The 21,854-nt window shown below is 33.9% G+C and overlaps 1 protein-coding gene and 1 long non-coding RNA gene across 5 annotated transcripts in view; one reads left to right on the top strand and one right to left on the bottom strand.

Moving 5' to 3' along the window:
- The first annotated feature begins 6,259 nt into the window (after positions 1-6,259).
- Positions 6,260-21,854, top strand: part of LOC126735717 (sodium- and chloride-dependent neutral and basic amino acid transporter B(0+)-like) — a 53,106-nt gene continuing 37,511 nt past the window's right edge. For 3 of the 4 annotated variants that reach the window (XM_050439799.1, XM_050439798.1, XM_050439797.1), the window contains exon 1: positions 6,260-6,749. In XM_050439799.1, the coding sequence (XP_050295756.1) occupies positions 6,696-6,749 (54 nt within the window). In that variant the 5' untranslated portion in view covers positions 6,260-6,695. Of the gene's footprint in view, positions 6,750-15,013; positions 15,192-21,854 lie in introns of those variants that run through there. The other variant, XM_050439800.1, reaches the window with a different exon arrangement.
- Positions 9,810-11,283, bottom strand: LOC126735736 (uncharacterized). The gene is made up of 2 exons (XR_007660496.1): positions 10,790-11,283; positions 9,810-10,730 (listed from the first exon to the last, which is right to left on the bottom strand). It is a non-coding gene; the product is annotated as an uncharacterized LOC126735736 (long non-coding RNA).

Raw genomic sequence — 21,854 nt, 5'->3', positions numbered from 1 at the left:
GTAAGCATCACATAGCCATAGTAAAGTAATAATGGCAATAAAGTTATTAAAAACCAAATTCCTGAGCCAAAAATTATAATAAGTTTTTTAATAATTGTCACAACACCTATCACTCCATTTATTGTCACTGTTATGCCTCCCCATAGACAATAAAATATCCAACTAATGGTATTAAAAATGGCTCGTAGAAACGCATTACACTTCATAAATATTCCGAGGCAGCTGGAACCCACAATTTCTAAAGCAGATCCCAGCTGGAAAAAAATTAACTTCACTAGCTGTATGTTGTCATGAAGAAACATTCCGAGGGACTCCGATAAAATGGTGAAGAAACAGGCAACACTTTCCCAAGTGAAAATCAGGTACTGTAGAGTTTCATTTAAGCAGTTGACTAACAGGTGCCCTGTCATGTAACTCCAGTATAAGACATAGTAAAACGTTGTATAAAGCGAGTTCGCCGCTGTTACTAATGTGAGCAAACAAGTTTCTAACATTTTGACTTAAAACTCAGTGTAAAATTGCAAAAAATCATTTTTCTCTGTGATGAAGTTGTTTGTTGTTTTTGTTATTCTAACCAAACTAAATTTAACTTTTAACGGTCGCCTGGTTCAACATAACATTTGACATTTCACTAAAATAACAAAGATGCCAATAAATGAGGGATTGCACTGTTGCCATCTCAACATCTCAGCGCTTCAACCTTAGACTATGGATGTCGTTAGAATAAATTAAAAAAATGAAATCGTTTGAAAAGTTAATAAGAATACCTTCTTCTGCTACTTTAAAAACTATCAGATTTATCTTTTAAAATAAATTAGCATTATTTAACAAGAGTTTAACTCCTGTCCACGGCATTTCCGGTATGTTTCAATAACTACCTACAGAATTTTTATGTAATAATTCCATGTATAAAGGTTTCTTATATCACAAGAAATATATTTATCCGTCAAATTTACAAAGCGGAATATAATTTAAATTTTGTTATATGGCTCATGAACTTTTTCCTCTAGATGAATTATATTTCTTTTGTGCTTCCTTCTCTAGGTTGTTTTTATTATGGGGTCCGGTAAAGTTAAAGGGATGTCTAAAAACCCGTTTTTTTTTTAGAATTTTTACATAGAATGTTGAGGGTGGTCAACATATTGATAAAAAGCATAAGTAGCATTGTTTTGAGATACTCTCTGCACCACAGATATAAAGAAGCTAAATCCGTTCTTGGTCCGGTCTGTTGGTACGTAGCAGAGGACATAGTGCCATTTGTACTTAAGCGACTTCTGCTTCTGAGTTCTGACCATAACCTCATAAAGTTTTGTATGCTCGACGCCTTCACGTGCAAAATAATTTTTACTTCGTAAAACTGTTCTTTATTTATCTTATTAACAATATTTCTTTGTAGAATAGAGCATTAAGAGGAAACATAAGCGTTCCAGATATGATTCCGACTCAGATAGCGAATATTTATGTCGAGAAAAGGCGCATAGGTTAGTAGATCCACTTCTTCGAAAGCTATAGAACTTAGGAATCGAATTTTTCGATTAGAGCTAACGCTCTATTACATAACTGTAATAGGTCTTCCAGCTCCTCTTTTCACCATAGGGTATCATTAGCTAGAAAAAAAAAACAAAGGAAGAAAAACAACTAAGTCACGGTCTCACAAACATTTATTATCGACGACACGCGTTTCGCTCTATTAGAGCATCATCAGGTCTAAAACACCAAAATACACATCACATTTTACACACTATGGGTTTGTTTATGTTGTACCTGGAAGTATCTCTTGAAGAAAATGGATGAAGCCTTTTTGATATTATCATTAGCTAGTCCTGCTCAAAGAAAAGGCTTGTCTTTAGACAGACATAGCTTGAGGAAGTAGGACCTTTAAGAAGTAGGTCAAGATCTCTCTTAACAATAACCAAAGTCCCTAATACTAGTAAAATGAGTAATAAAGTTAGTGCTCTGGTTCTCTCTTTAGACAGCAAAGAGGAGAGAGCTAGAATTCTTTCCAAATATGGTTTAACCAGAACAGAGGGCCCAGAGAGCGAAATTTTCGAGGGAACGTCCAAAATCCCTAAAAATTGAAGGCTCCAGAGCTTCATAAAGCTCTTATAACTCGATGGGGCAATTACCTATTAAAAGGTTTAAGTAAAGAGACAAAAAGAGGCCTTATGGACAAATATGTAGTGCCTGTAAATTTACCACGATTATCTGCCTATTTTAAATGAAAAGATTTGTCAAATTGTCCTTGAATCTTCCATTAGAAAGGGTAAGTTTCATTTCCATGCAGTCTCAACTTGGGGCAGCAACTGCAGCTGTAAGGCTGACCTTAATTAAAGTGACCTTAAGATTAAGGGTCGGGTATCGGAATTATCAGGCTGTGGCAAGCTTTTAACAGACCTGTTTTTAACATTTCCTCATAAAAGGAGAAGCTTTGTTTTACCTCAATTAAATTAAGCAGCTATGGGAGTAGCAAGAAGTCGTGAAATTAATAAGTTTTTGGTCTCGATCTTGCAACAAAATGGGAAATTAATAGAAACGTAGGAAAGGCGGGTCGTGATATGAAAGGCTTAAAAGACCAGTGGAAATCTCCAATCACAAAGGTCTAAAAAGAAGTAAAGGTAAGTTTGCCTGGAAGACTTAGACATTTTGTTAAAGTATGGACACATCATGATTCTCTTGATCCCAGTTACACAGTGCTGAGTTAGTTGGAATTATAGGCAGCCTTTTATAAAAATGCAACCAAATAACTGTCTCTTTTTTGGCTTTTCAAAATAGTGACCCAGATCTTCAGAAGATTTTTGATGGTATGGAAAAAGATGGTATTGTGGCTCAATGTCAGCCAGTTTCAGAAGAATTTTTATTGTCTTATTTTTCTATTAAAAACAACTAGTGGTAAAGTCTGTTTTATTTTAATTGAAAAACATCTTAATAGTTTTTTAGAGGTTCCTCATTTTAAGATGGAAGACTATAGAACAGTTTTGAAGCTAATTCACTATGGATCTTTGTCGTACGGATCGATGCCTACCTTGGATTCCAAATATGATTATTTTCTCCTGTCGGTATTTAAATTCACAGAATCATGTGTAAATTACTTAGATGATATTTGTGTCATTAAAAACTCAAAGAGTAAGTGTTTAAGTATTAACTAAGTTTAAGTTTAGATATTAAATATAATAGGTTAATGCCAGAAAAATTAAATATGCAATTTGTCAGGAATGTTCTGGATGCTTGACATATGACCTAGGACTGTTCATGCGTAGAAATAAATATTTGGTATAGGTATCAGAGCTTTTAGGAGCGGATAATTTAAAATAATATAAAAATATCATTGCAATTAAACAGGAAGAGCCAGCCAGTGGAATGAGTGGAAGCTTATGTACCAACAAGATTCCAGGAGGAGATTGTCAATAGTCAGGAGGTAGTAACTGAGATAGAAGGGTATCAAAGACCCCAGATGAAGAGGAGGGGTCCTAGCCCTACTGCGTATAGAGCACAGAAGAGAGAGAAGAGGATGAGAGAAAACAACAAGCCAGTGAGGAATGTCCTAGACAAAGAGATAAGCTATTAATGGATTAATCAGTCTTGCTTTTTGTACTCATACTAAAGAAGTATTAAAATATTCGACCCATTGCTGCTTATAGGATTAAATCTATGAAGGTTTATTTGTTCCATTTCGATATTCGTTCTGGTGATCAGTTCAAATTCATTCAGAGGGACCGTGGAGAGAGTTTCAGAGGAAAGGAGTGTGTTAAGTTGCTGCATCATTTCATCAAAAAAATGCTACAAAATTGGATCAGTTTCAGGAAAAGAACTTGAAGTAAGGTGTTGTCTTCCGAAAAAAAAATGTCTGTCAATCATTCTGAATTGGAACTATCACTATTTTGTTTAACTGATATAATGTTCTTTGGAGAAGCAGAAGAATGTTAGGTGCAGAGGTGCTGAGCTGTATGTAGATGATCATTATATTCGGCCGCAGTCTATCGATAATATTAACTGAGGTCGTTCTTTGCCTGCCAAGGAGAGGATAGCATGGCATTGTAGACCAGCCAACTGGAGACTTTTAAAACAGTTCTCTCTTCGTTTTTTTGTAAAGATGTCTGTTTCAGTGTCAATGATACTTCAGCGTATGAGAACGATTTTGGCAGGTATGATGGAATGCTGGCAATAGTATTAAAAAAGTGTGCGGTCATGTTGACACCGCCGTTGTGCAAGTTGTCTTCTGTTTCATACAGAAAAGCTCTCTTTCCTGGAGACTGGAAACTAGCACCGATTCAACCGATACCCAAAAATGAAAAAAAGACGGTGCCCATCAAATACCGTTTGATTACTTTAGTCTCGGCAGTCGCCAAGGTAATGGAGAAGTTAAATTTTGTAATATCTAGGATCCACCAATATCATTAGCGATTGTCAGTATGGTTTTCGAAAACCGAATATTTAGAATATTAGAATATACGGTTTTGACCGAGGCTATCGAGAAATATGATGAATCTCGTGCAATAGTTCTGGATATTTCAAAGGCATTCGTTAGAGCGTGGCATGAAAATCTCTTAAAGAAATTGCATTGTCATGGTTTGCCACCAACTCTTGTTGCTTGACTTGGAAGCTTCCTTGAGAACCGATCCATCCAGGTTGCCGTTGATGGACACACCTCGCAGAGGTTTCAAATTAACACGATGTCTCTTAAGAATCTCGCCATTGTGTATTAATGCCGACCTCAACATCATTTTAGAGTAGGATGAGTGCAGTCTGATTAAGTTAAACGCAGCTAAAACTCGCTGCTCTATTTACAAAGAAGGCTTCCTCTGCTGCTCTAAGCCTTATTATGTCCGCGCTTATTTTGCCGCAATTTTCACCAGTTTGCTTGGGCCCTCTTTAAAGTGTTGTATACACCACACCTGCTTTTAAAGGGTCAGATTAGTCCATGTCTTGAGTATTACTCTTACATATGGAGCTCTACCCCCAACACACTTTGAAGCTGCTTCACTCCATCCAGAAGAGAACCATACATCTTATAGGAGATCCAGAGATAACTAGAAGCTTGAACAGTTTGGCACATAGAAGGAAGGTGGCGGACCTGACTCTGTTTTATTGATACCATCACGGTAAACGCTCTTCCGAACTGTCCCATGTTCAATATATACATGCAAGAACTGCTCGACAGGCAGATGCGACTCATGAATATCGAATGTATCTGCAGACGCATAGAACGTCGCTATATTGGGACTCCTTTTTATGGATAAGTGCAATCAACTCCCAAAGCCCGTCTTTCCTGAACATTACAACTTGCAAGAAAATTATCCAGAAACACCTTCGTAGCACTTGCGCTACTCGTGATACTAGAGCACCATAGGGTTTGCCTTTTTGTAACATCTTGTAGATCCTAGTCTAGCTAGGGAGTCCGCTTCCTAGTTTCTAGTCTAGCCTGAGTAGCCAGCCATCCAGACAAGCTGAACTCTGCAGTCCACTTTCACCAGTTATTCCTTTATGAACTGCTTACGAGCTTGGAGCTCACCTTTCTGGCCGTAATAGCCTTAATAGCAACCTTGCTGTCCGAGCAGAGTTTTGCGACGTCCGAAATTAAGGAGTTTTTGTCCGTATTTCAATGCAGTGAAGACTTCAGCCTGGAAGACAGTAGCCTGCTTCCCCAGCTAGTATGCCTTGTTGGTATATGGGTCTTCATCACAGAACCCTGCATCAGCTCTGTTGTCAATTCTGGGACCATCTGCATACCAGATGCCCTGTTTAGCAATTTAGGCCCATTAAAGTTCTTCCACTGCTCGCCTTCGATATGGGTCACAAAGCCCTTACAGTACACTGTCTCAGGTGCTAGTCACTGGCCATCAAAACGAGTGGATATTCTTGTACGTCTGCTGACCAGATTTTTGCACAACTAGTTCGTAGTTCAACAAGGGAAGTTATGCGTAGCTCTCATTACCTCAAATTGGACCAAAGGTCCAGGGGCGAAAGGCTCAACAGAGTGTCAAGTGCTCTGGTTGGGGCCGATCGCATGAAACCCGTTATGCTTAGGCATGCAAGGCGTTGGACTCTATCCAATTGAGTTCAGTATGTAGAGGTTTTTTCAAATTTTTAATACAAAATCTCCGGAGAATTGGAGCATGATTATTTCATCAAAATCTACGACCGCATGGGAGGATTTAAAAGGTTTGTTGTGAATGATTAAACCGTAAACTCTAAAATTTTATTGAAGTGTCCCAGGTATACTTAAAAACCACTTTCACGGTTTTATAGCAGTGCAAGCGGTGCGAGGCGGCGGTCGAATTACAGCAGGTGAACAAGGTAACGAGTGATAATTTTGCGGTCACGTTATCGTAAACGGGATTACGCGACGCGACGGTTCCGCGCGATTTATCATTCAAACCGAAATTAACCTCTTGCTCGATCAAATCGCACCTCCTCCTTAAGGTTCGCCGGTCTTCAGGGTTCGACTTATCGCTCATCGGAAGAATATTTTGATTTTTTTTGTACTAGCGATGACTGTGGGTATTTCTAAAGGACAAGAAAATACCATTGTTATTATTATTAGTTAAATGTACGAAGGTTGTTTTGAATGTTTTATGTGGTAAATAATTATCGTCGGTGTGTCGGTGGAAAAAGACGCGCGGATGTCGCAAAAGTGGTTGTTGATTTGAAAAGATTTTTTATTTGTGAACGTGAAGTGAATTTTTTGGCTAAAGAGGATGAAGGAAGTTTGGGATAAAACGGATCAGCCCCGGGTTAGCAAAGGAACACCAGTAAGTTTACTTAAATAGAACCAGTTTTTGTTTACAAGTTTATGTAAATTTTCCATGGGTTTTTTTCTTCATATGAATAAATTAATTTATTTTCACGGTAAATTAATTATATGGCAAGCTTATTTATTTTTGGAAAAATACCGCTTATAGTTTGGTGTTTTATGCCTTTTACTTTTAGTAACATTAATACTTTAATGGATTACCCTGGGTATTTGGCTTAATTTGAGTATTTCAATAAATACATAAGCATACTTAGCTTTGCAAAACAATTAATTACGTTACAAAAAATAATGTAAAAAACTTATATAATATAATTGTACAGGGTGGCCATTTTATTAGGGGCCTATACCTTTTCTCCGAGTCTACAGGCTGTGCAAAAAAAATTTCTTACAGAAGTGTTTTTGTTTTAAGCGAGTTTTTAAAATATTTGAGTTTCATCAATACAGGATGTTCAAAAAGTGCTGCACCGACTTTAACATCAGAATTTTAAATGGGACACCCCGTATATTGAATTTTCTATCCGAATTTTGTTTAGTTTAGACAGAAATTAAGGTTTTGTTTTTTTTTAGCAAATTTATGTTCTCGGCATACGGCATACGTGTTTTGTAATGCTGGTAATTAACACTTTTTAATAAATTTTTTTATATATTTTTAAATTTTTAATTCGCAATTTTTTAGTTTTTTTAATGGAATATTTCTAAATTTACATTGTCAGTTTGGTAGTTATTAATATCACTTGCATTAATTAAATTAAAATCTCTCTTAAAAAATGTTTACAGTGGAGGAAAAAGTAGATATGCTTGAATGTTTTTTAACAAATTCAAAAAGGCCAACTTTGGCGCTGAGAGAGTATAGAAGAAATTTTCTATTACGGGAAATTCTGGAAAAGGAGTTATTTGGCAAAATCTATGCAAAAATTCAAGCAAGATGGTAGTTAAACCTCCACCAGGCAAGCCGCTTTGGAGTTAAATATCACAAAAATGATTGATTCAAGATTGTTTAAAAATTAATAATCGTAAATCATTTAAATTTTTAACTGCTTCTGAAAGACTATAATGGAAGATTAAAGTTTTGTGATAGGTTAATAAACATGAATTTCGATGAAAATTTCTTTAATAAGGTTATTTGGACTGATGAGTCAATTTTTCACACATCAACACTAATTTTGAATAGGAAAAATACGCATTACTGGAGTGATAAAAATAAGAAAAAGATTTTGGAAGTGAAAAAGCAGGGAAGACGATCCGTAAAAGTAAAGTACGGAATTTATCGATCAAAAATTATAGGACCCATTTTCTTTAATGAAAATTTGAATTCAAGAAGATATTTAGATATGGCAAGGAATGAAATACAAGATGGTGCTCGATATCACAGGAGCCACAATATAAGTAACTTCCTAACAGTACAACTATTGGATATTGCAAAATGGAACAATCCCTTGGCCAGCTCGAAGTCCAGATCTTACTCCGTCAGATTTCTTTCTACGGAGAACATGAAAGGCGCACAAACAAGCAAAGGCTTACTAGGGCCGGTAATTGAAGTGCAAAGAAGTATTAGAGAGGCTGTAGCCTACTTAAATCAAACAGATTTTACAATGCTATAGAACATGTAGATGTTGTTTACACTACATGTATTATTTAAAATGGATGGCATATTAAAAACTTACTTTAGACTTTGGTTAGCTTTATGTTACTATTTTTTCAAGGCTTTTATTTTTTACTATTATAATAAATGTATGTCACAGAAGTGGTTTAATTATTATTTTGTAGCTAGGGATATGACAAGCGAGGATATTAATTATTGTTATTTCACAGCCTACGACGGCGAAATACTAAATTAGAAAAATTTGTTCAAAGAGCGTTATTATTGTAGAGAATTGAAATTATATCACTCCAATAAAATTCTAAATATTTTCTAAACTATAAGATTTTGGTATAGGACATATATATGTATATACCAATAAATAGCTTTTTTTAACCTGTATAAATCTAAAATACCCCGTCACCGACGATCAATAAGAGGTAGTCTTCTTAGTAGTGGTAGGAATTTTATTAAAAAGTCGTGAAGGTTACCTTTATTTCTCCTAAAAATATAAAAATATACGGGATGTCCCATTTAAAATTCTGGTGTTAAAGTCGGTGCAGCACTTTTCGAACACCCTGTATTGATGAAACTTAAATAATGTAAAAACTCGCTTAAAACAAAAACACTTCTGTAAGAATTTTTTTTTGCACAACCTGTAGATTTTGAGAAAAGGTATAGGCCCCTAATAAAACAGCTACCCTGTGCATACTTTTGAATCAAAATAAAAAAGAGTGACAGTCTAATGTGGAGGTTAAAGAAGACTATTTTGATTGCAAGTACTTAAATATTCAGAATATTTTAAGGGACAAAAAGATTTCGTCTTAGAAGGTCAATTCGATTAATTTGATTTCTGCTTTAATTGCCTTATAACCTTAAAAAATATGCATATTTAATAGGAAGAAAACAGAGCTCTATCCCCTGAAAATTTTAAAGTCAGCAAATAAGAGTAAATGTGTATTTTTTTTAGCACATTTTAAAACGAGAAACAGGGAAAAAATCTGCTATAGAACTTAATTATTATAATAGTCAAATTATTACTGATCCTGGTCACCTCTATGAAATCTTTAAAAAAAACTTCTGTGAACATCAGGAAGTTATAGGAGGGTACTATCTTATCAATACTTTAAAAAAAACAGGACAATACTGCTTCTGATATAAATAATAATAGCCTGGTTGCAGTCCCATCTGCATTTTCGGAAATATTTGAACAGGCATTCTATAATAAGCTGTTAAGGCATTTAAATCTTAGTTCTTTTATGGTTTTCTTAATAATATATCTACATAAACTGCTTTATGTTTTACCTATCTATTATTGGTTTATAATACCTTAGAAACGGAATATGTTATGGTAGCAATAATACCTGCTATCACACCTAGGGCATTATAAGCGGGCATTATGATAATGCCCGGAAATTTTATTTCTCTCATAATAAAGAATAAACATCCATTTTATACAAAAAATAATGTTTCTTTAAATACTAAAAATTAAACTTTATTTCCAAAATAAAAATTACAATTTTGAAATGTCCCGGAAAATGTAGCTGATCCCACTATAGAATGGTCGGTGTTTTTTGTGATGGTAGAGGTGGCAGCACTAACGCTATTTTGTATAGTTTGTAAATTGTCCATTAAAGAATTTTCAATAGTCGATACGGAATTAACCTCGGAATTAACTAAATTGGCATTCATTTTGGCTACTTTATTTTTGGATGAAATACTTTCTTCTATATATCCTTCAGCTACTGAAGAGCTTTTCCATTTCCCATGTTGTTTTAGCATTTCAAACGAAGCACCTGCCTCAACAAGTAAAGTTGACGATGTGCGACGCAAACAGTGGCCGGTATAAGCTTCTGCATTATCCAGTTTTAAAAATTTTGCGATCAATGTTGGGACGCTTCCTATGGTATTTTTTCTAACAGGTTGTACTGTACAGCGACTCTTTCTATAGGTAAGAAAGAATCTTCGCTCCTTTATTCCAGCTGGTCTTAATGCTGCGTACTTTTTTATTAAATTTAAAGCGCCTAAATCTTCTTCAATGATAGTAAAACTTTTTGAAGTTGAAGTTTTAGTTTCTGGTACCTTTATAACCAAGACCGTTCCTCTATCTTCAATATCATCAATGGTCATTTTGACCAACTGATCTCGTCTTAATCCTCCAAAAATACCCATTACCAATATGACTGTGTACCAAGTAGATATCATCAGGAGCCTTCTTAATAAATTTTATTATTTGTTCTCCTTCCAAAACTTTAGACTTCTTCGGGACATATCCTTTCGACTTAACTTTTAAAAAATGAGACGATGGTATTGCGAGATGTCTATATTTTTATAGACCATTAACGTAGACCTTAGGGTAGACTACTTGGTCAAGAGAGAGTTCGGACTGTATTTTTCCGACTAAAAATATTAAAATTTGTTAAACATATGTACCTATTAAAATAAAATCAATAACTTACCAGTTCCTGAAAATATGCCATTAGAACGGTTTCGGTTATTTGAACAATTGCGTTGGTATCTTTCCAAATACCAAATATGCCATACTCCCGATCATACTGTTGCCTTGATTTAACTGGCAAAAGATTTTCGGTCGCTTTTATGGCCTTTTCCTTTAAGCAAATATTTAAACAAAAAATGCCAACTGACTAATTGACAGAAACATCAAAGTCAAACTTAAATAATCACTGCAAGTCACTTGATAAATTTCTGTAGGTAGGTATGTACGTATACCTACCTACCTGTAAAGGTAGACCCTATTTTTTAATTAATATTAAAATATTTTTGTTCATAAAAATCAATTTTTAGGTAAAACATAAAGCATTGTATGTACCACGGACATTGTTAGACTCTAATGCCCATCAGGCGGAAACCTAGCCTACTATTTCCACCTTCCGGGCATTATCGTCCTTACAATGCCCTTGATACATAAATAGCTAGTATTTGCTTGCTTAAGGCCTAGATTACTGAAAGTCGACACTAGTTTGTTACTTAAGCAAGGCCTTTATTAGGATGAACCATGGGGGCATTATGAATGTCCGTCAGTCATTAGGGATTCATAATAAGGAAGTTGGGTGGCTTAAGTCATTTTTATCTGACTATTGATTGAGATTAGAAAAAAGAAAGACAAAGTAGTCAATTATTCCTATAAATCAAATAACATACCCATGGAGAGCGTGTGAGTGGAATCCTTGGGGATTTCTGTTGTCTCCACTTCTTTTTATCTCCAGCTGCAATGACTTAAGCAGGGTTGTTGGTGATTCTGATCTTTTCCTTGCACAGTTTGCTGATGATAGATCATTTGCCAATAAGGATGAAAAACTCGCACTAAATGTTGCAAATTCCACAATTCTCGTAAAAAACAGACATGGTTTGATGGAAAATTAGTCTAAATTCTACGAAAACCAACTTTATTCAGTTTCAAAATAAGAATAACAAAAATAGAAAGTTTTAAGGGCTCACTATAAATCAGAACCTAGACTGTCAAACTCACGAGACATTATAAGTGAAGGCTTTGTAATCAAGTTTTACTATGCTTATGTCCATTCCCGCATAACTTGTGGCATGATATTAAATGGCTTCCATGCAGAAATGCAGAGGATATTTGTCATTCAAAAGACAAGAATTAGGACTATCTGTAGTGCATCATACTAAGATCACTGCTCTCCAATATTTAAAAAACTAGGCATACATTTAAATTTGCAAAAAAAACATTGATATAAATATGAGTAATAGAGAAACACGAAAGAGACAAGACGTTTCAGTGCCAAGACATAATCCGCATTTTTTGAGAATAGTCCCTGTTTTGTTGCTGCTCCGCTGCTGGATCACCAAATTGTATTGTGTCTCTGCTGCTGGGAACAGCAAGGGTTATTTGTGGACTGTGTTTTTATAGGTAAAGAAGGTGGAGGGCTTATTTGACGGCGTTATGTTAGTAGTTGACAACAACGTGCCACGTTCAACTTTTCTCTCCGCCATGAGCTTCTGACTTCGACGCTGTCAAAACGATTGAGGTGTTTAATTAAAGTAAACCTTAACAGTCCCTGCATTACCTGATGGGACGAAAACGTTAGAGTTGGGTAGAGGATTTAAGCGAAGAACAAAACAATTTTTTACTCAGTACCAATTTTATTTAGTAAAATAAACACACAAATAAATTAGGAGTGTTTGGTTTCAGCTTGTTTTCAGCAGAATCTGATGTGTATAGTTTTTATCAAATAAATGTACACTGGTCTGTAAACAACAATTAAGGAATGCTTCCTTTATTCCATTTATTTCTCTACAAAAATATCGTGTCAACTTAATAATGTAAATTTAACCTTAGTGAGTAAGTTTGGTAATTATTACTATTATTTTTAAAATAATGACCTTATATAATTGATTAATACTTTACCAGAAAATTACAATTTTCTAAAGGTTTTAGAAGTGAAATGGGAATATATCCCTTTTTCAGACCATATATCGCCATTTCATCCAAATTTTCCACTTTGTGACACTAAATTGCATCAGAAATATTCTATAATACAAATGATTTAAGTTTCAGCTCTTGCTGTAAAGTTTCAGGTTTATTAAACATCGCGATATCATATAAATAATCAAATTATGATAATTAGTAATGTACATTTTAGTATATCGTACGTATTATTAATATCAAAAGTGGCCGACATAATGGCCCATCGATGTTTCTAGCTTAGACGTCTTCCTGTCATTTATCACTAATTGAAACCGCTAATAATTTGTTGCTATTACGTGTGTTAAGAAAGTGTAAAGCAATAATTGAGACAGGAGGTATTTTAGTTAATAAGGCTCATTACTGGACGGCATTTTTTAAACTTATACTGCCACTTAGTCCAGTAAAAAGTAAAGTAATTATTAGAGTTATATTATTGCTGTCCCACGTAGGGCTAAACTGTAATTGAAAAGACCTATAGCTAATAGATTAGTAAGTAATTAAAACGTAACATTTTGTTAAAATAAAAAAAACGTCACGTTTTTAATATATGTTTTTTAATATTATTTTACCGCACCACCAACACGTGAATGATTACTATATAGTGGACACTTTAATATACCGTTTGCATAATCTTTTTTTAATTTATACAGTGCAAACTGATTATATTGCTCTTGCAACTGCGACACCGTATGCCTTTTACGTGAAATACGTTGCTTATGCATTAAAAAATCAGTACGGGGTAGAAATAGAAGTGGGTTTCCAAGGCCCAACCACGTTGTTTTAAATAGGAGATACCATAGGAGCCTTCGATAATTTAGGCAAAATAGAAATAACAGAGACAAGGATTGATTGAATAAGATATGATGATGAGTAACAAAAAATCAAGAATACATTGAATTATTCATTCATTTTTGGATGTATCTTCACTTAATTATGGCTCTGTTGCGTCTTATATTGGTTGATTAATTACGTTTTTCTGGTGCAGCTTATCAAATTGCCTAGGAAAATCATCATTGCAGAAGAATCCTTAGAATGAGATGACGATATTGATTTTTTCTATCCTACTCACTTCTTTCATTACATCTGACACTTTTTTAAAATTGTGTTTTTAGCATATCAAGGCTATCTTATAAAATTGGGTTGCCATATTTAACTAATATAAATTAAGTCTTTTACTTGGTTTTAATAATATATATATATAGATGGAAAATGTATTATCCCGATATCGAGCTTAGATAAGATATCATGGAAACATCCCAAGTTCTGGAAATATGTGGGAAATTAACAACATTATGTTAATAATTAGTTATTTTTTGTTAAGTGAATCCTTCCGAAATCCATGGTGAAAATCCTTACTTTGGTAAGTTAGTGATTTGAAGAAGTTAGTGAACCTATTTAAAGTAGAATATTTGACGTCGAAGTAAATACCATTTTACGATTTTATTACCTTAACTTCTATAAAATGGCGCCTGATAACCAAAACAAATAATACGTGTAATCCACATTTTTACGTACTTTTTAAAATTAAATATACAACACAAAGTAATTATTGCGTGCGTGGGCCATTTCAGAAGGTCAAATGTAGGTTTCATGATAAAAATGTTTGATATAATGTACAAATCATTTCCAATAATGACGCTTTACACACGAAAAAGTTGCCTAAACATATACATTTCCATCTTCTTTCGTTGCATTATTTAATTTTGTAATAAATACATTGTTTATGCCGATTTAGGAGGACAATATAAATAAACTATTAATAAAAGGAATCACTTATGCGTACAACAGTTTCAAAGACGATTATTTAGTTACGTGCGTTTTTCGAGTCCTCATAAGGAATTCATTGCCAATAATAATACGTTTTATTCTCGGATTTATTGGCATGACGACCTTCCTTATATAAAAACGAAGAAAGCTAAGTATTGTACAGGGTGTCTCTAGAAGGCGAAATCTCTTAAGAATTCCTCCGGTCAAAATAATGAGCTCATCCAGTCATATTTCTCCAGAAAGCCAGAGGGTCGTTAATACTTTCTAGGATATATCTCCAATTATAAAGACAGTACTGCTAGATTAATCCATTTTATTTGCTAATGTAACTAAAGATGACCAAGAGAAAACCTTTGACGAAATATTCAATTTGTAATGACATTTTTGATTTATATGGTAAACGTTAATCAGTAAAATGATAATACTTTACTGATAAAAACAATGGCAGGCTAGTGAGAGTGCATCGTCACGAGTACATGCTGCAAAGCACCTTCACGAAGTTATTTTTTCAAATCTATGAAATAAATAGACACATTTATTATGTTAACACTATTTGATGAGACCTTTTCTGTACGTTTCGTAGTCGTGGCTTGTGTGTGAAGATGTGATGTGAATATTGGAAAATGAGTTGTTTTAAAATTAAGGTAAAAGTGTATTTATTAATTAAGTACTGATTTAAATATTAAGGAATTCAAAAATAAATATGAGCAGTTCAAAATATACAGTAGTGAAAATGTGAGTGATCGCTGGTTGGATTTGGAGCCACTTGTAGGAAAAAGTTTCAAATTTGTCTGTATAGAAGTGAAAAAAGGTTCCTAAAAAAAACATTGTTTGAAAAAGTACTTAGGGTAAAATATCTCAAAAAAAGTATTTTTTTAATAAAAATTTACATTTTAATAATAAGTCAAAGTGATACTAACCACCTCTAAAAGAGAACTAGGACGCTGAAATATCACTACTCAAGGAGTGTCCAAAGGCCTATGCTTCTACGATATGAGGGCGGAAGTGGGCTTGCAGACTTAGGGAAACAACTAGACCAACGAGTTATTAATCTGCGAAATTATTTTTACTAATTTTACGCAGCCTTATATCAAGTTATTCGCACCCCTAGTAATTTAAAACTTATAGCAAAAGATGCAAGGGTTATTGATGATAAATGTAAATACTGATGCTAAAGATCTGAAACCATCCAGCATGTAACAGAAGAAAGTCAAATATTTGCACCTACTGATTACAAAGAGAGACACGATGTGGTGGCGAAAATTATACGCTAGGAGCTGGGTTTAAATTTAAATCTCTTGGTAAAACATCTCCATACTATAGTTATCTCCTGGAAGCTATTTTAGAAAACGATGAGTACAAAAAAGTGACCAAAGTAAGAAACAAAGAGGGTTTACAAGCAAATTATTATAGTTAGTGATCGTAGGAAGATCATGACTGCTGTTCAAGACTTCTACAAAAAACTGCACAGTAAGTTTAAGGCTGAAGTCCAGGCCGTCAATATCAGGAAAATATTACAAAATGTAGGATCTGAAGAGGTCCCAGAAATAAAAATCGGAGAAATCACGGGCGAAATTATTAAAATAGAGGTGAGACGCTGATGGAGTATGTAGGATTATTGCAAGGAAAAATCCCAACTAAGAGGTGAAACGCAGAAGTCCTCTTATACAAGAAAGGAGGTAGGAGCAACATAGATAATTATCGACCTATCAACTTATTATTACACTTATATAAACTGTTTACAAAAATAATAACCAAATATGTGACGAACAAGATGGACTTATACCAACCAGTCGAACAAGCGGGATTTTATAAGGAGTTTAGCACTATTGACCACCTACAGACACTTCGTACTTTTATTGAAAAAGCCACAGAGTTTAATATAGTATTCCATGTAGCCTTAGTCGACTACAAGAAGGCTTTTGACTCTGTCGAAACTTGGGCAATTCTGTAATCCCTAGACAACGCAAGGATCGACTCTAGATACTCACGCCTTACCAAACATATCTATAATAATGGTTTCATTTGTGTAAAAATAGATGATGATTTAAATATATAGCAGATTCCAGTCAAAACAGGAGTAAAGCATTTGGAACCATCTCACTAAAACTTTTTATTCTTGCCTTAAAGGATATCTTCAAAAAACTTGACTTGGCAAGAACATGAGATCAATATTGATAGAGTGCCTCTATACCATTTACGATTTAACTAACACAGGCCAAGAGCTTAAAAACATGCTTCGGGAACTTCATCGAATATCGCTACAAATTGGACTTTAAATCAACTTAAACAAAACAAAGATCATGAGTACAGAAGACATTCAGGTAACTGTTTACGACCAACCCCTAGAAGTTATCTCAGAATATATTTACTTAGGCGACAAAATTCAGCTTGGCAAAGAAAATAAATCTTTTAGGCAGCTTCCCTGGCAAGCTAGGATTATTCCTTAAATCTCGTGAAATTGCTATCAATTTAAAAAGGAAACTATTTGACTCCTGTGTGATGCCGGTGCTCACATATGGACTCGAGATAATGGCAATTAGCCAGTAGTCTGCAAACCACCCAACGAGCAATGGAGAGGGCTATGATAAGAATCACTTTAAGGGATACATTTTTTGCAACGAAGAAATGTGTAGAAGATTATGACGGATCTACTAAGGCTTGTAGTGCAACTGGAGATGGGCTGATCATATAGCAAGGCAGGATGACCAAAGATTAGCACATAGGATATTCATTTGGCACCCAAGAGAGACCAAACGCAGCATCGATAGACCCTAAAGACGATGGCGAGACGATATCCAAAATTTGGCAGGAAGGAATTGGATCCGGACTGCTAGGAATAGAACAACGTGGAAAGATTTGGAAGAGGCCTACATCCAAGGATGGATAAATACGGGCTGTTAAGATGTACAAACTCTACTGGGATCGCACCATCTTGACCGATCAAACAGCTACGAATAATATCCGACATAGTGTTAGTGGATATAAAGGGTAAGAAGACCACGTCGATAAAGGTACAAACAATCTGTTTCAAAAACATGCAGAGAAAATTTCTACAGTTAGAAAAATAAGCGCAATGTAGGACTCTTCTTTTTTGCATATTTAGCCAACCAGCTTCTTTTAACTTTTGAGATTGTCTCCTTCTTATGCCAAATATAAGTTTTTGAATCCTGAATGAGTCGAAATTATTGACAAGGTCTACAAATCTTATCACAATATTTTAAAGGTGATAATACTAAGCTGTCACATAGCATTTTTTTAATTAGCAAGAATATCCAAGTTTCAACTTAATACTAAAGGGCTCATTGTACTTTAGCTTATTAAGTCCATGATTATTTGCAAAGTTTTTGAAACTTATGGTGTCATTATTAAATTTTAAACTTACGCTGTCTAAAATGTTTGAGCGATGGTTATTGCTGCAGAATAAAATGGCTAATTATTTAATTGGATTCATTTTTAAGAGAAGATTTTTTTTTCAGTTTCCTGGTTTAAGAATAAAACAAAGGTCCTAGAATATTACCTTGGGGTACATCAGAAATCACTTCAAGAACCCTTGACGTATTTCCATTTAGCTACTACTTTTTGCTATAAAAAATGCTTGCACAAGTATAGCAGAATCACTAAGACCCATATATTGTAATACAGCTAAGTGTAACTTATACCATATCAAAAGCCTGAGTGAAATCCAAAAGGACTAATATCGTAGCATTATTATTGTCAGAAGCTTTAATAATATCATCCATTACCTGAGATATTGCGGTTTGAGAGCTATAACCTTTACGAAATCTCTGATTGATATTTAGGAATAAAGTTGATATTATTTGAATATTTTAACATTTGATTTTCCATAGATTTTGTCTATATTTAAAATTAAAAAAGTAAAATTAGGTAAACTAATTGTATGCTGCTTTAATAGAATGTATTATTTATCTATTTGTTATTAATAATGTAGACGAACAATAAAAAATTATTATTAAATTACTGAATTAATACCAAAGACTGATTTTTTGTTATCACGGTAAATCGTGTATAAAAAAATAGGTATTCTTATACTCAAAAATAACATTTCACTGCATTAGTTATAAATTATAAATAGTTAAATAATTATTGCCTGCTTATTTTATACAATTGTTTTTTTTCTTTTTACGAATAAATCTAATGAAAGTTAAAATTAAAATAAATTCCAACTAATTGTACCTGTGCGAATTTATTATTATTTTTTTTAATATTTAATGTTAAACTTTATTATACTTTATAAAGGTCCTATTAGTTATTAAAAAATGCTGATCCAAGTCACGCAGGTATACGTTTTTAATTTTTTGAAAGCTATACATTTTGCTTAAATTAATAAAATAATTGTTTGTATTAGTACAATATTCATAAATTCATTAAATATAAATAATTCATCACAATATTTGCAAAATTGACAATATCCATAATAATTTCTGCTCAAATGTAGATAACTATCACAGCAGCAATTTTAGGTATTTTATTCTGACAAAGCGCAATGCCATACAGGAAATACATTTCACATGTAAATTTAAAAGTAATTGAAGCAATTAAATAATTATTTTTAATATGTCATAAGTTTCCATTATATATGTACACCCACCATGGTGGTAATTTATTTAAAAAAAATACAAATTTTTTAACTACTAAAATCGTTTAAGTACCAATAATTGTTTATATTTGTTTGTTTTCAAGGATTTAAGGATTTTCACACAAGATTGTTTTAACCCGCTGCCGACCATGCGATGATTTTACTCTTGAATATAATAATTTTAGATCATGTCCATTGTATTCCATGATTTCCATCAATTAACCACGTACAAAAGTCGACGAATCTATAAATAATTTGAAGGTTCAGTTTACAGCTACTGGTTTGATATGGTGAAAGGTCACAGTATTTGCGAGAAATTAAAATTAAATTATTTTTAACAATAATAACGTGTTATCAAAAAACAATGAAATACTTATAAATTGGTTCCTGAAGACAAGTTGAATCCATCGAGAAGATATTCTTATTAATTTATTTCGTTTTTATTATGAATGACGATGTAAAGATTGTTAAAAAATAGCCTTGAGATCAAGCATGATCATGTATCAACCATTGTATATTATTTGTATGTTAAAGAGAAAACTAATTAGAAGATCCTTAATGGTAAAAATAATTTTTAATTTAAATTCTCATTGAGCTCATCACTTCTTGATTTTTTTCTTATAATGCGGAACAGATTTATGAAGATGACTTCATCTTATAATTATATTATGAGTGTTAACCACTCATGCGGGAATTAAACAAATAGCTTAAACTAATAGCAATAATTATTTTTAGTCCGATATCATAAAAGTACCCTGTGGATCCCATCATTCAAAAGTCATGTCAAGGCTTATTGTTTTTGAACGAATTAGACAATAAAATCTTTTTGTTTAGCTGGTTTTACTTTCCAGGCTAATAAGAGGAAAGAAAATTATTAACGATTCCACTGGTTCCAGGTAGGAAATGGATTCTTAACCGTGATTATTATTTTATTGCTTCTGAACCAAATATAAGATTATATATCTTTTTTATTAAACTTCTTAGCGGTTTAAGGTAGAAGTATTTCTTAAAATCTCTGCTGCGATAACTATTTGATCTTTTGCAAACCAATTTGCGTAGTTCTTGCTTTAAAATCATTGCCGAGAAAAATATTTCATTGATTTTTAGGCAGATGTAAGGGACTCATGATATAGACACTTGAGTGTCTATATCGACTCATGATATAGACACTTGAGTATCTATATCGTGAGTCTGAGTTAGTTTGACTGACTGTAAGTACTCATCAATTTATTCCAGGTACTTAAAGCTAGTCTGATGGTCTATTCCATGAGCCTGAGTCAGTCTAATTACCTGTAAGAGACTACTAAGTACCCATAACCTTATTTAAGGGACTTGAAGGTAATTTGAGCATCTATTCCGGTAACTTTAGCTACTTTGACTACCTGTAAGATTCCTCTAAGTACTCAAAAGCTATTGTCTATTTCATGAGTCTGAGTTAGTTTGACTTACTGTATGTACTCATTAATTTATTCCAGGCACTCAAAGCTAGTCTGACGGTCTATTCCGTGAGTCTGAGTCAGTCTGACTGTCTGTAAGAGTCTACTAAGTACCCATAATCTTATTTAAGGCACTTGAAGGTAATTTGAGCATCTCTTCCGGTAACTTGAGCTACTTTGACTGCCTGTAAGATTCCTCTAAGTACTCATAAGCTATTCCAGGCACTTGAAAGTCTATTTCATGAGTCTGAGTTAGTTTCGGTTACTGTATGTACTCATCAATTTATTCCAGGCACTCAAAGCTAGTCTGACGGTCTATTCCGTGAGTCTGAGTCAATCTGACTGCCTGTAAGAGTCTACTAAGTACCCATGACCTTATTTAAGGCACATGAAGGTAATTTGAGGATCTATTCCGGTAACTTGAGTTTCTTTGACTGCCTTTAAGATTCCTCTAAGTACTCATAAGTTATTCCAGGCACTTAAAACCAGTCTGACGGTCTACTCCGTGAGCCTGAGTCAGTCTAATTACCTGTAAGAGCCTACTAAGTACCCATAGCCTTATTTAAGGCACTTGAAAGTAATTTGAGGATCTATTCCGGTAACTTGAGCTATTTTGACTGCCTGTAAGATTCCTCTAAGTATTTATAAGCTATTCCAGGTACTTAAAAGTCTATTTCATGAGTTTGAGTTAGTTTGACTTACTGTATGTTCTCATCAATTTATTCCAGGCACTCAAAGCTAGTCTGAGAGTCTATTCCGTGAGTCTGAGTGAGTCTGACTGCCTGTAAGAGTCTATCAAGTACCCATGACCTTATTTAAGGCACATGAAGGTAATTTGAGGATCTATTCTGGTAACTTTAGCTACTTTGACTGCCTGTAATATTCCTCTAAGTACTCATAAGCTATTCTAGGCAATTGAAAGTCTATTTCATGAGTTTGAGTTAGTTTGACTTACTGTATGTACTTATCAATTTATTCCAGGCACTCAAAGCAAGTCTGAGAGTCTATTCCGTGAGTCTGACTGCCTGTAAGATTTTTCTAAGTATTCAATATAGACATTTTTCGTCAAAAGGTATACTCAGGTGGAATAGAAGCGTAGGGAAACTTTTTGGAATCCTTTATTTTTTTAGTCTATGTGTATAAATGACCTGCCGGATTCTAGTCTAGTCTTGGATTTTGCTGAACACTAACATTCTCGTCTAGGAACAAATCTTCTATGCGTTCACTAGGTCAGCAAGTGAAACATTAAATAGGTCCGAGAGGTGATTTGG

The sequence above is a fragment of the Anthonomus grandis genome, chromosome 4 (genome assembly GCF_022605725.1).
Source record: "Anthonomus grandis grandis chromosome 4, icAntGran1.3, whole genome shotgun sequence".
NCBI lineage: Eukaryota > Metazoa > Arthropoda > Insecta > Coleoptera > Curculionidae > Anthonomus > Anthonomus grandis.
The sequence above is the reverse complement of the archived record's forward strand: the minus strand, read 5'-3'. Positions and strand labels throughout refer to the sequence as shown.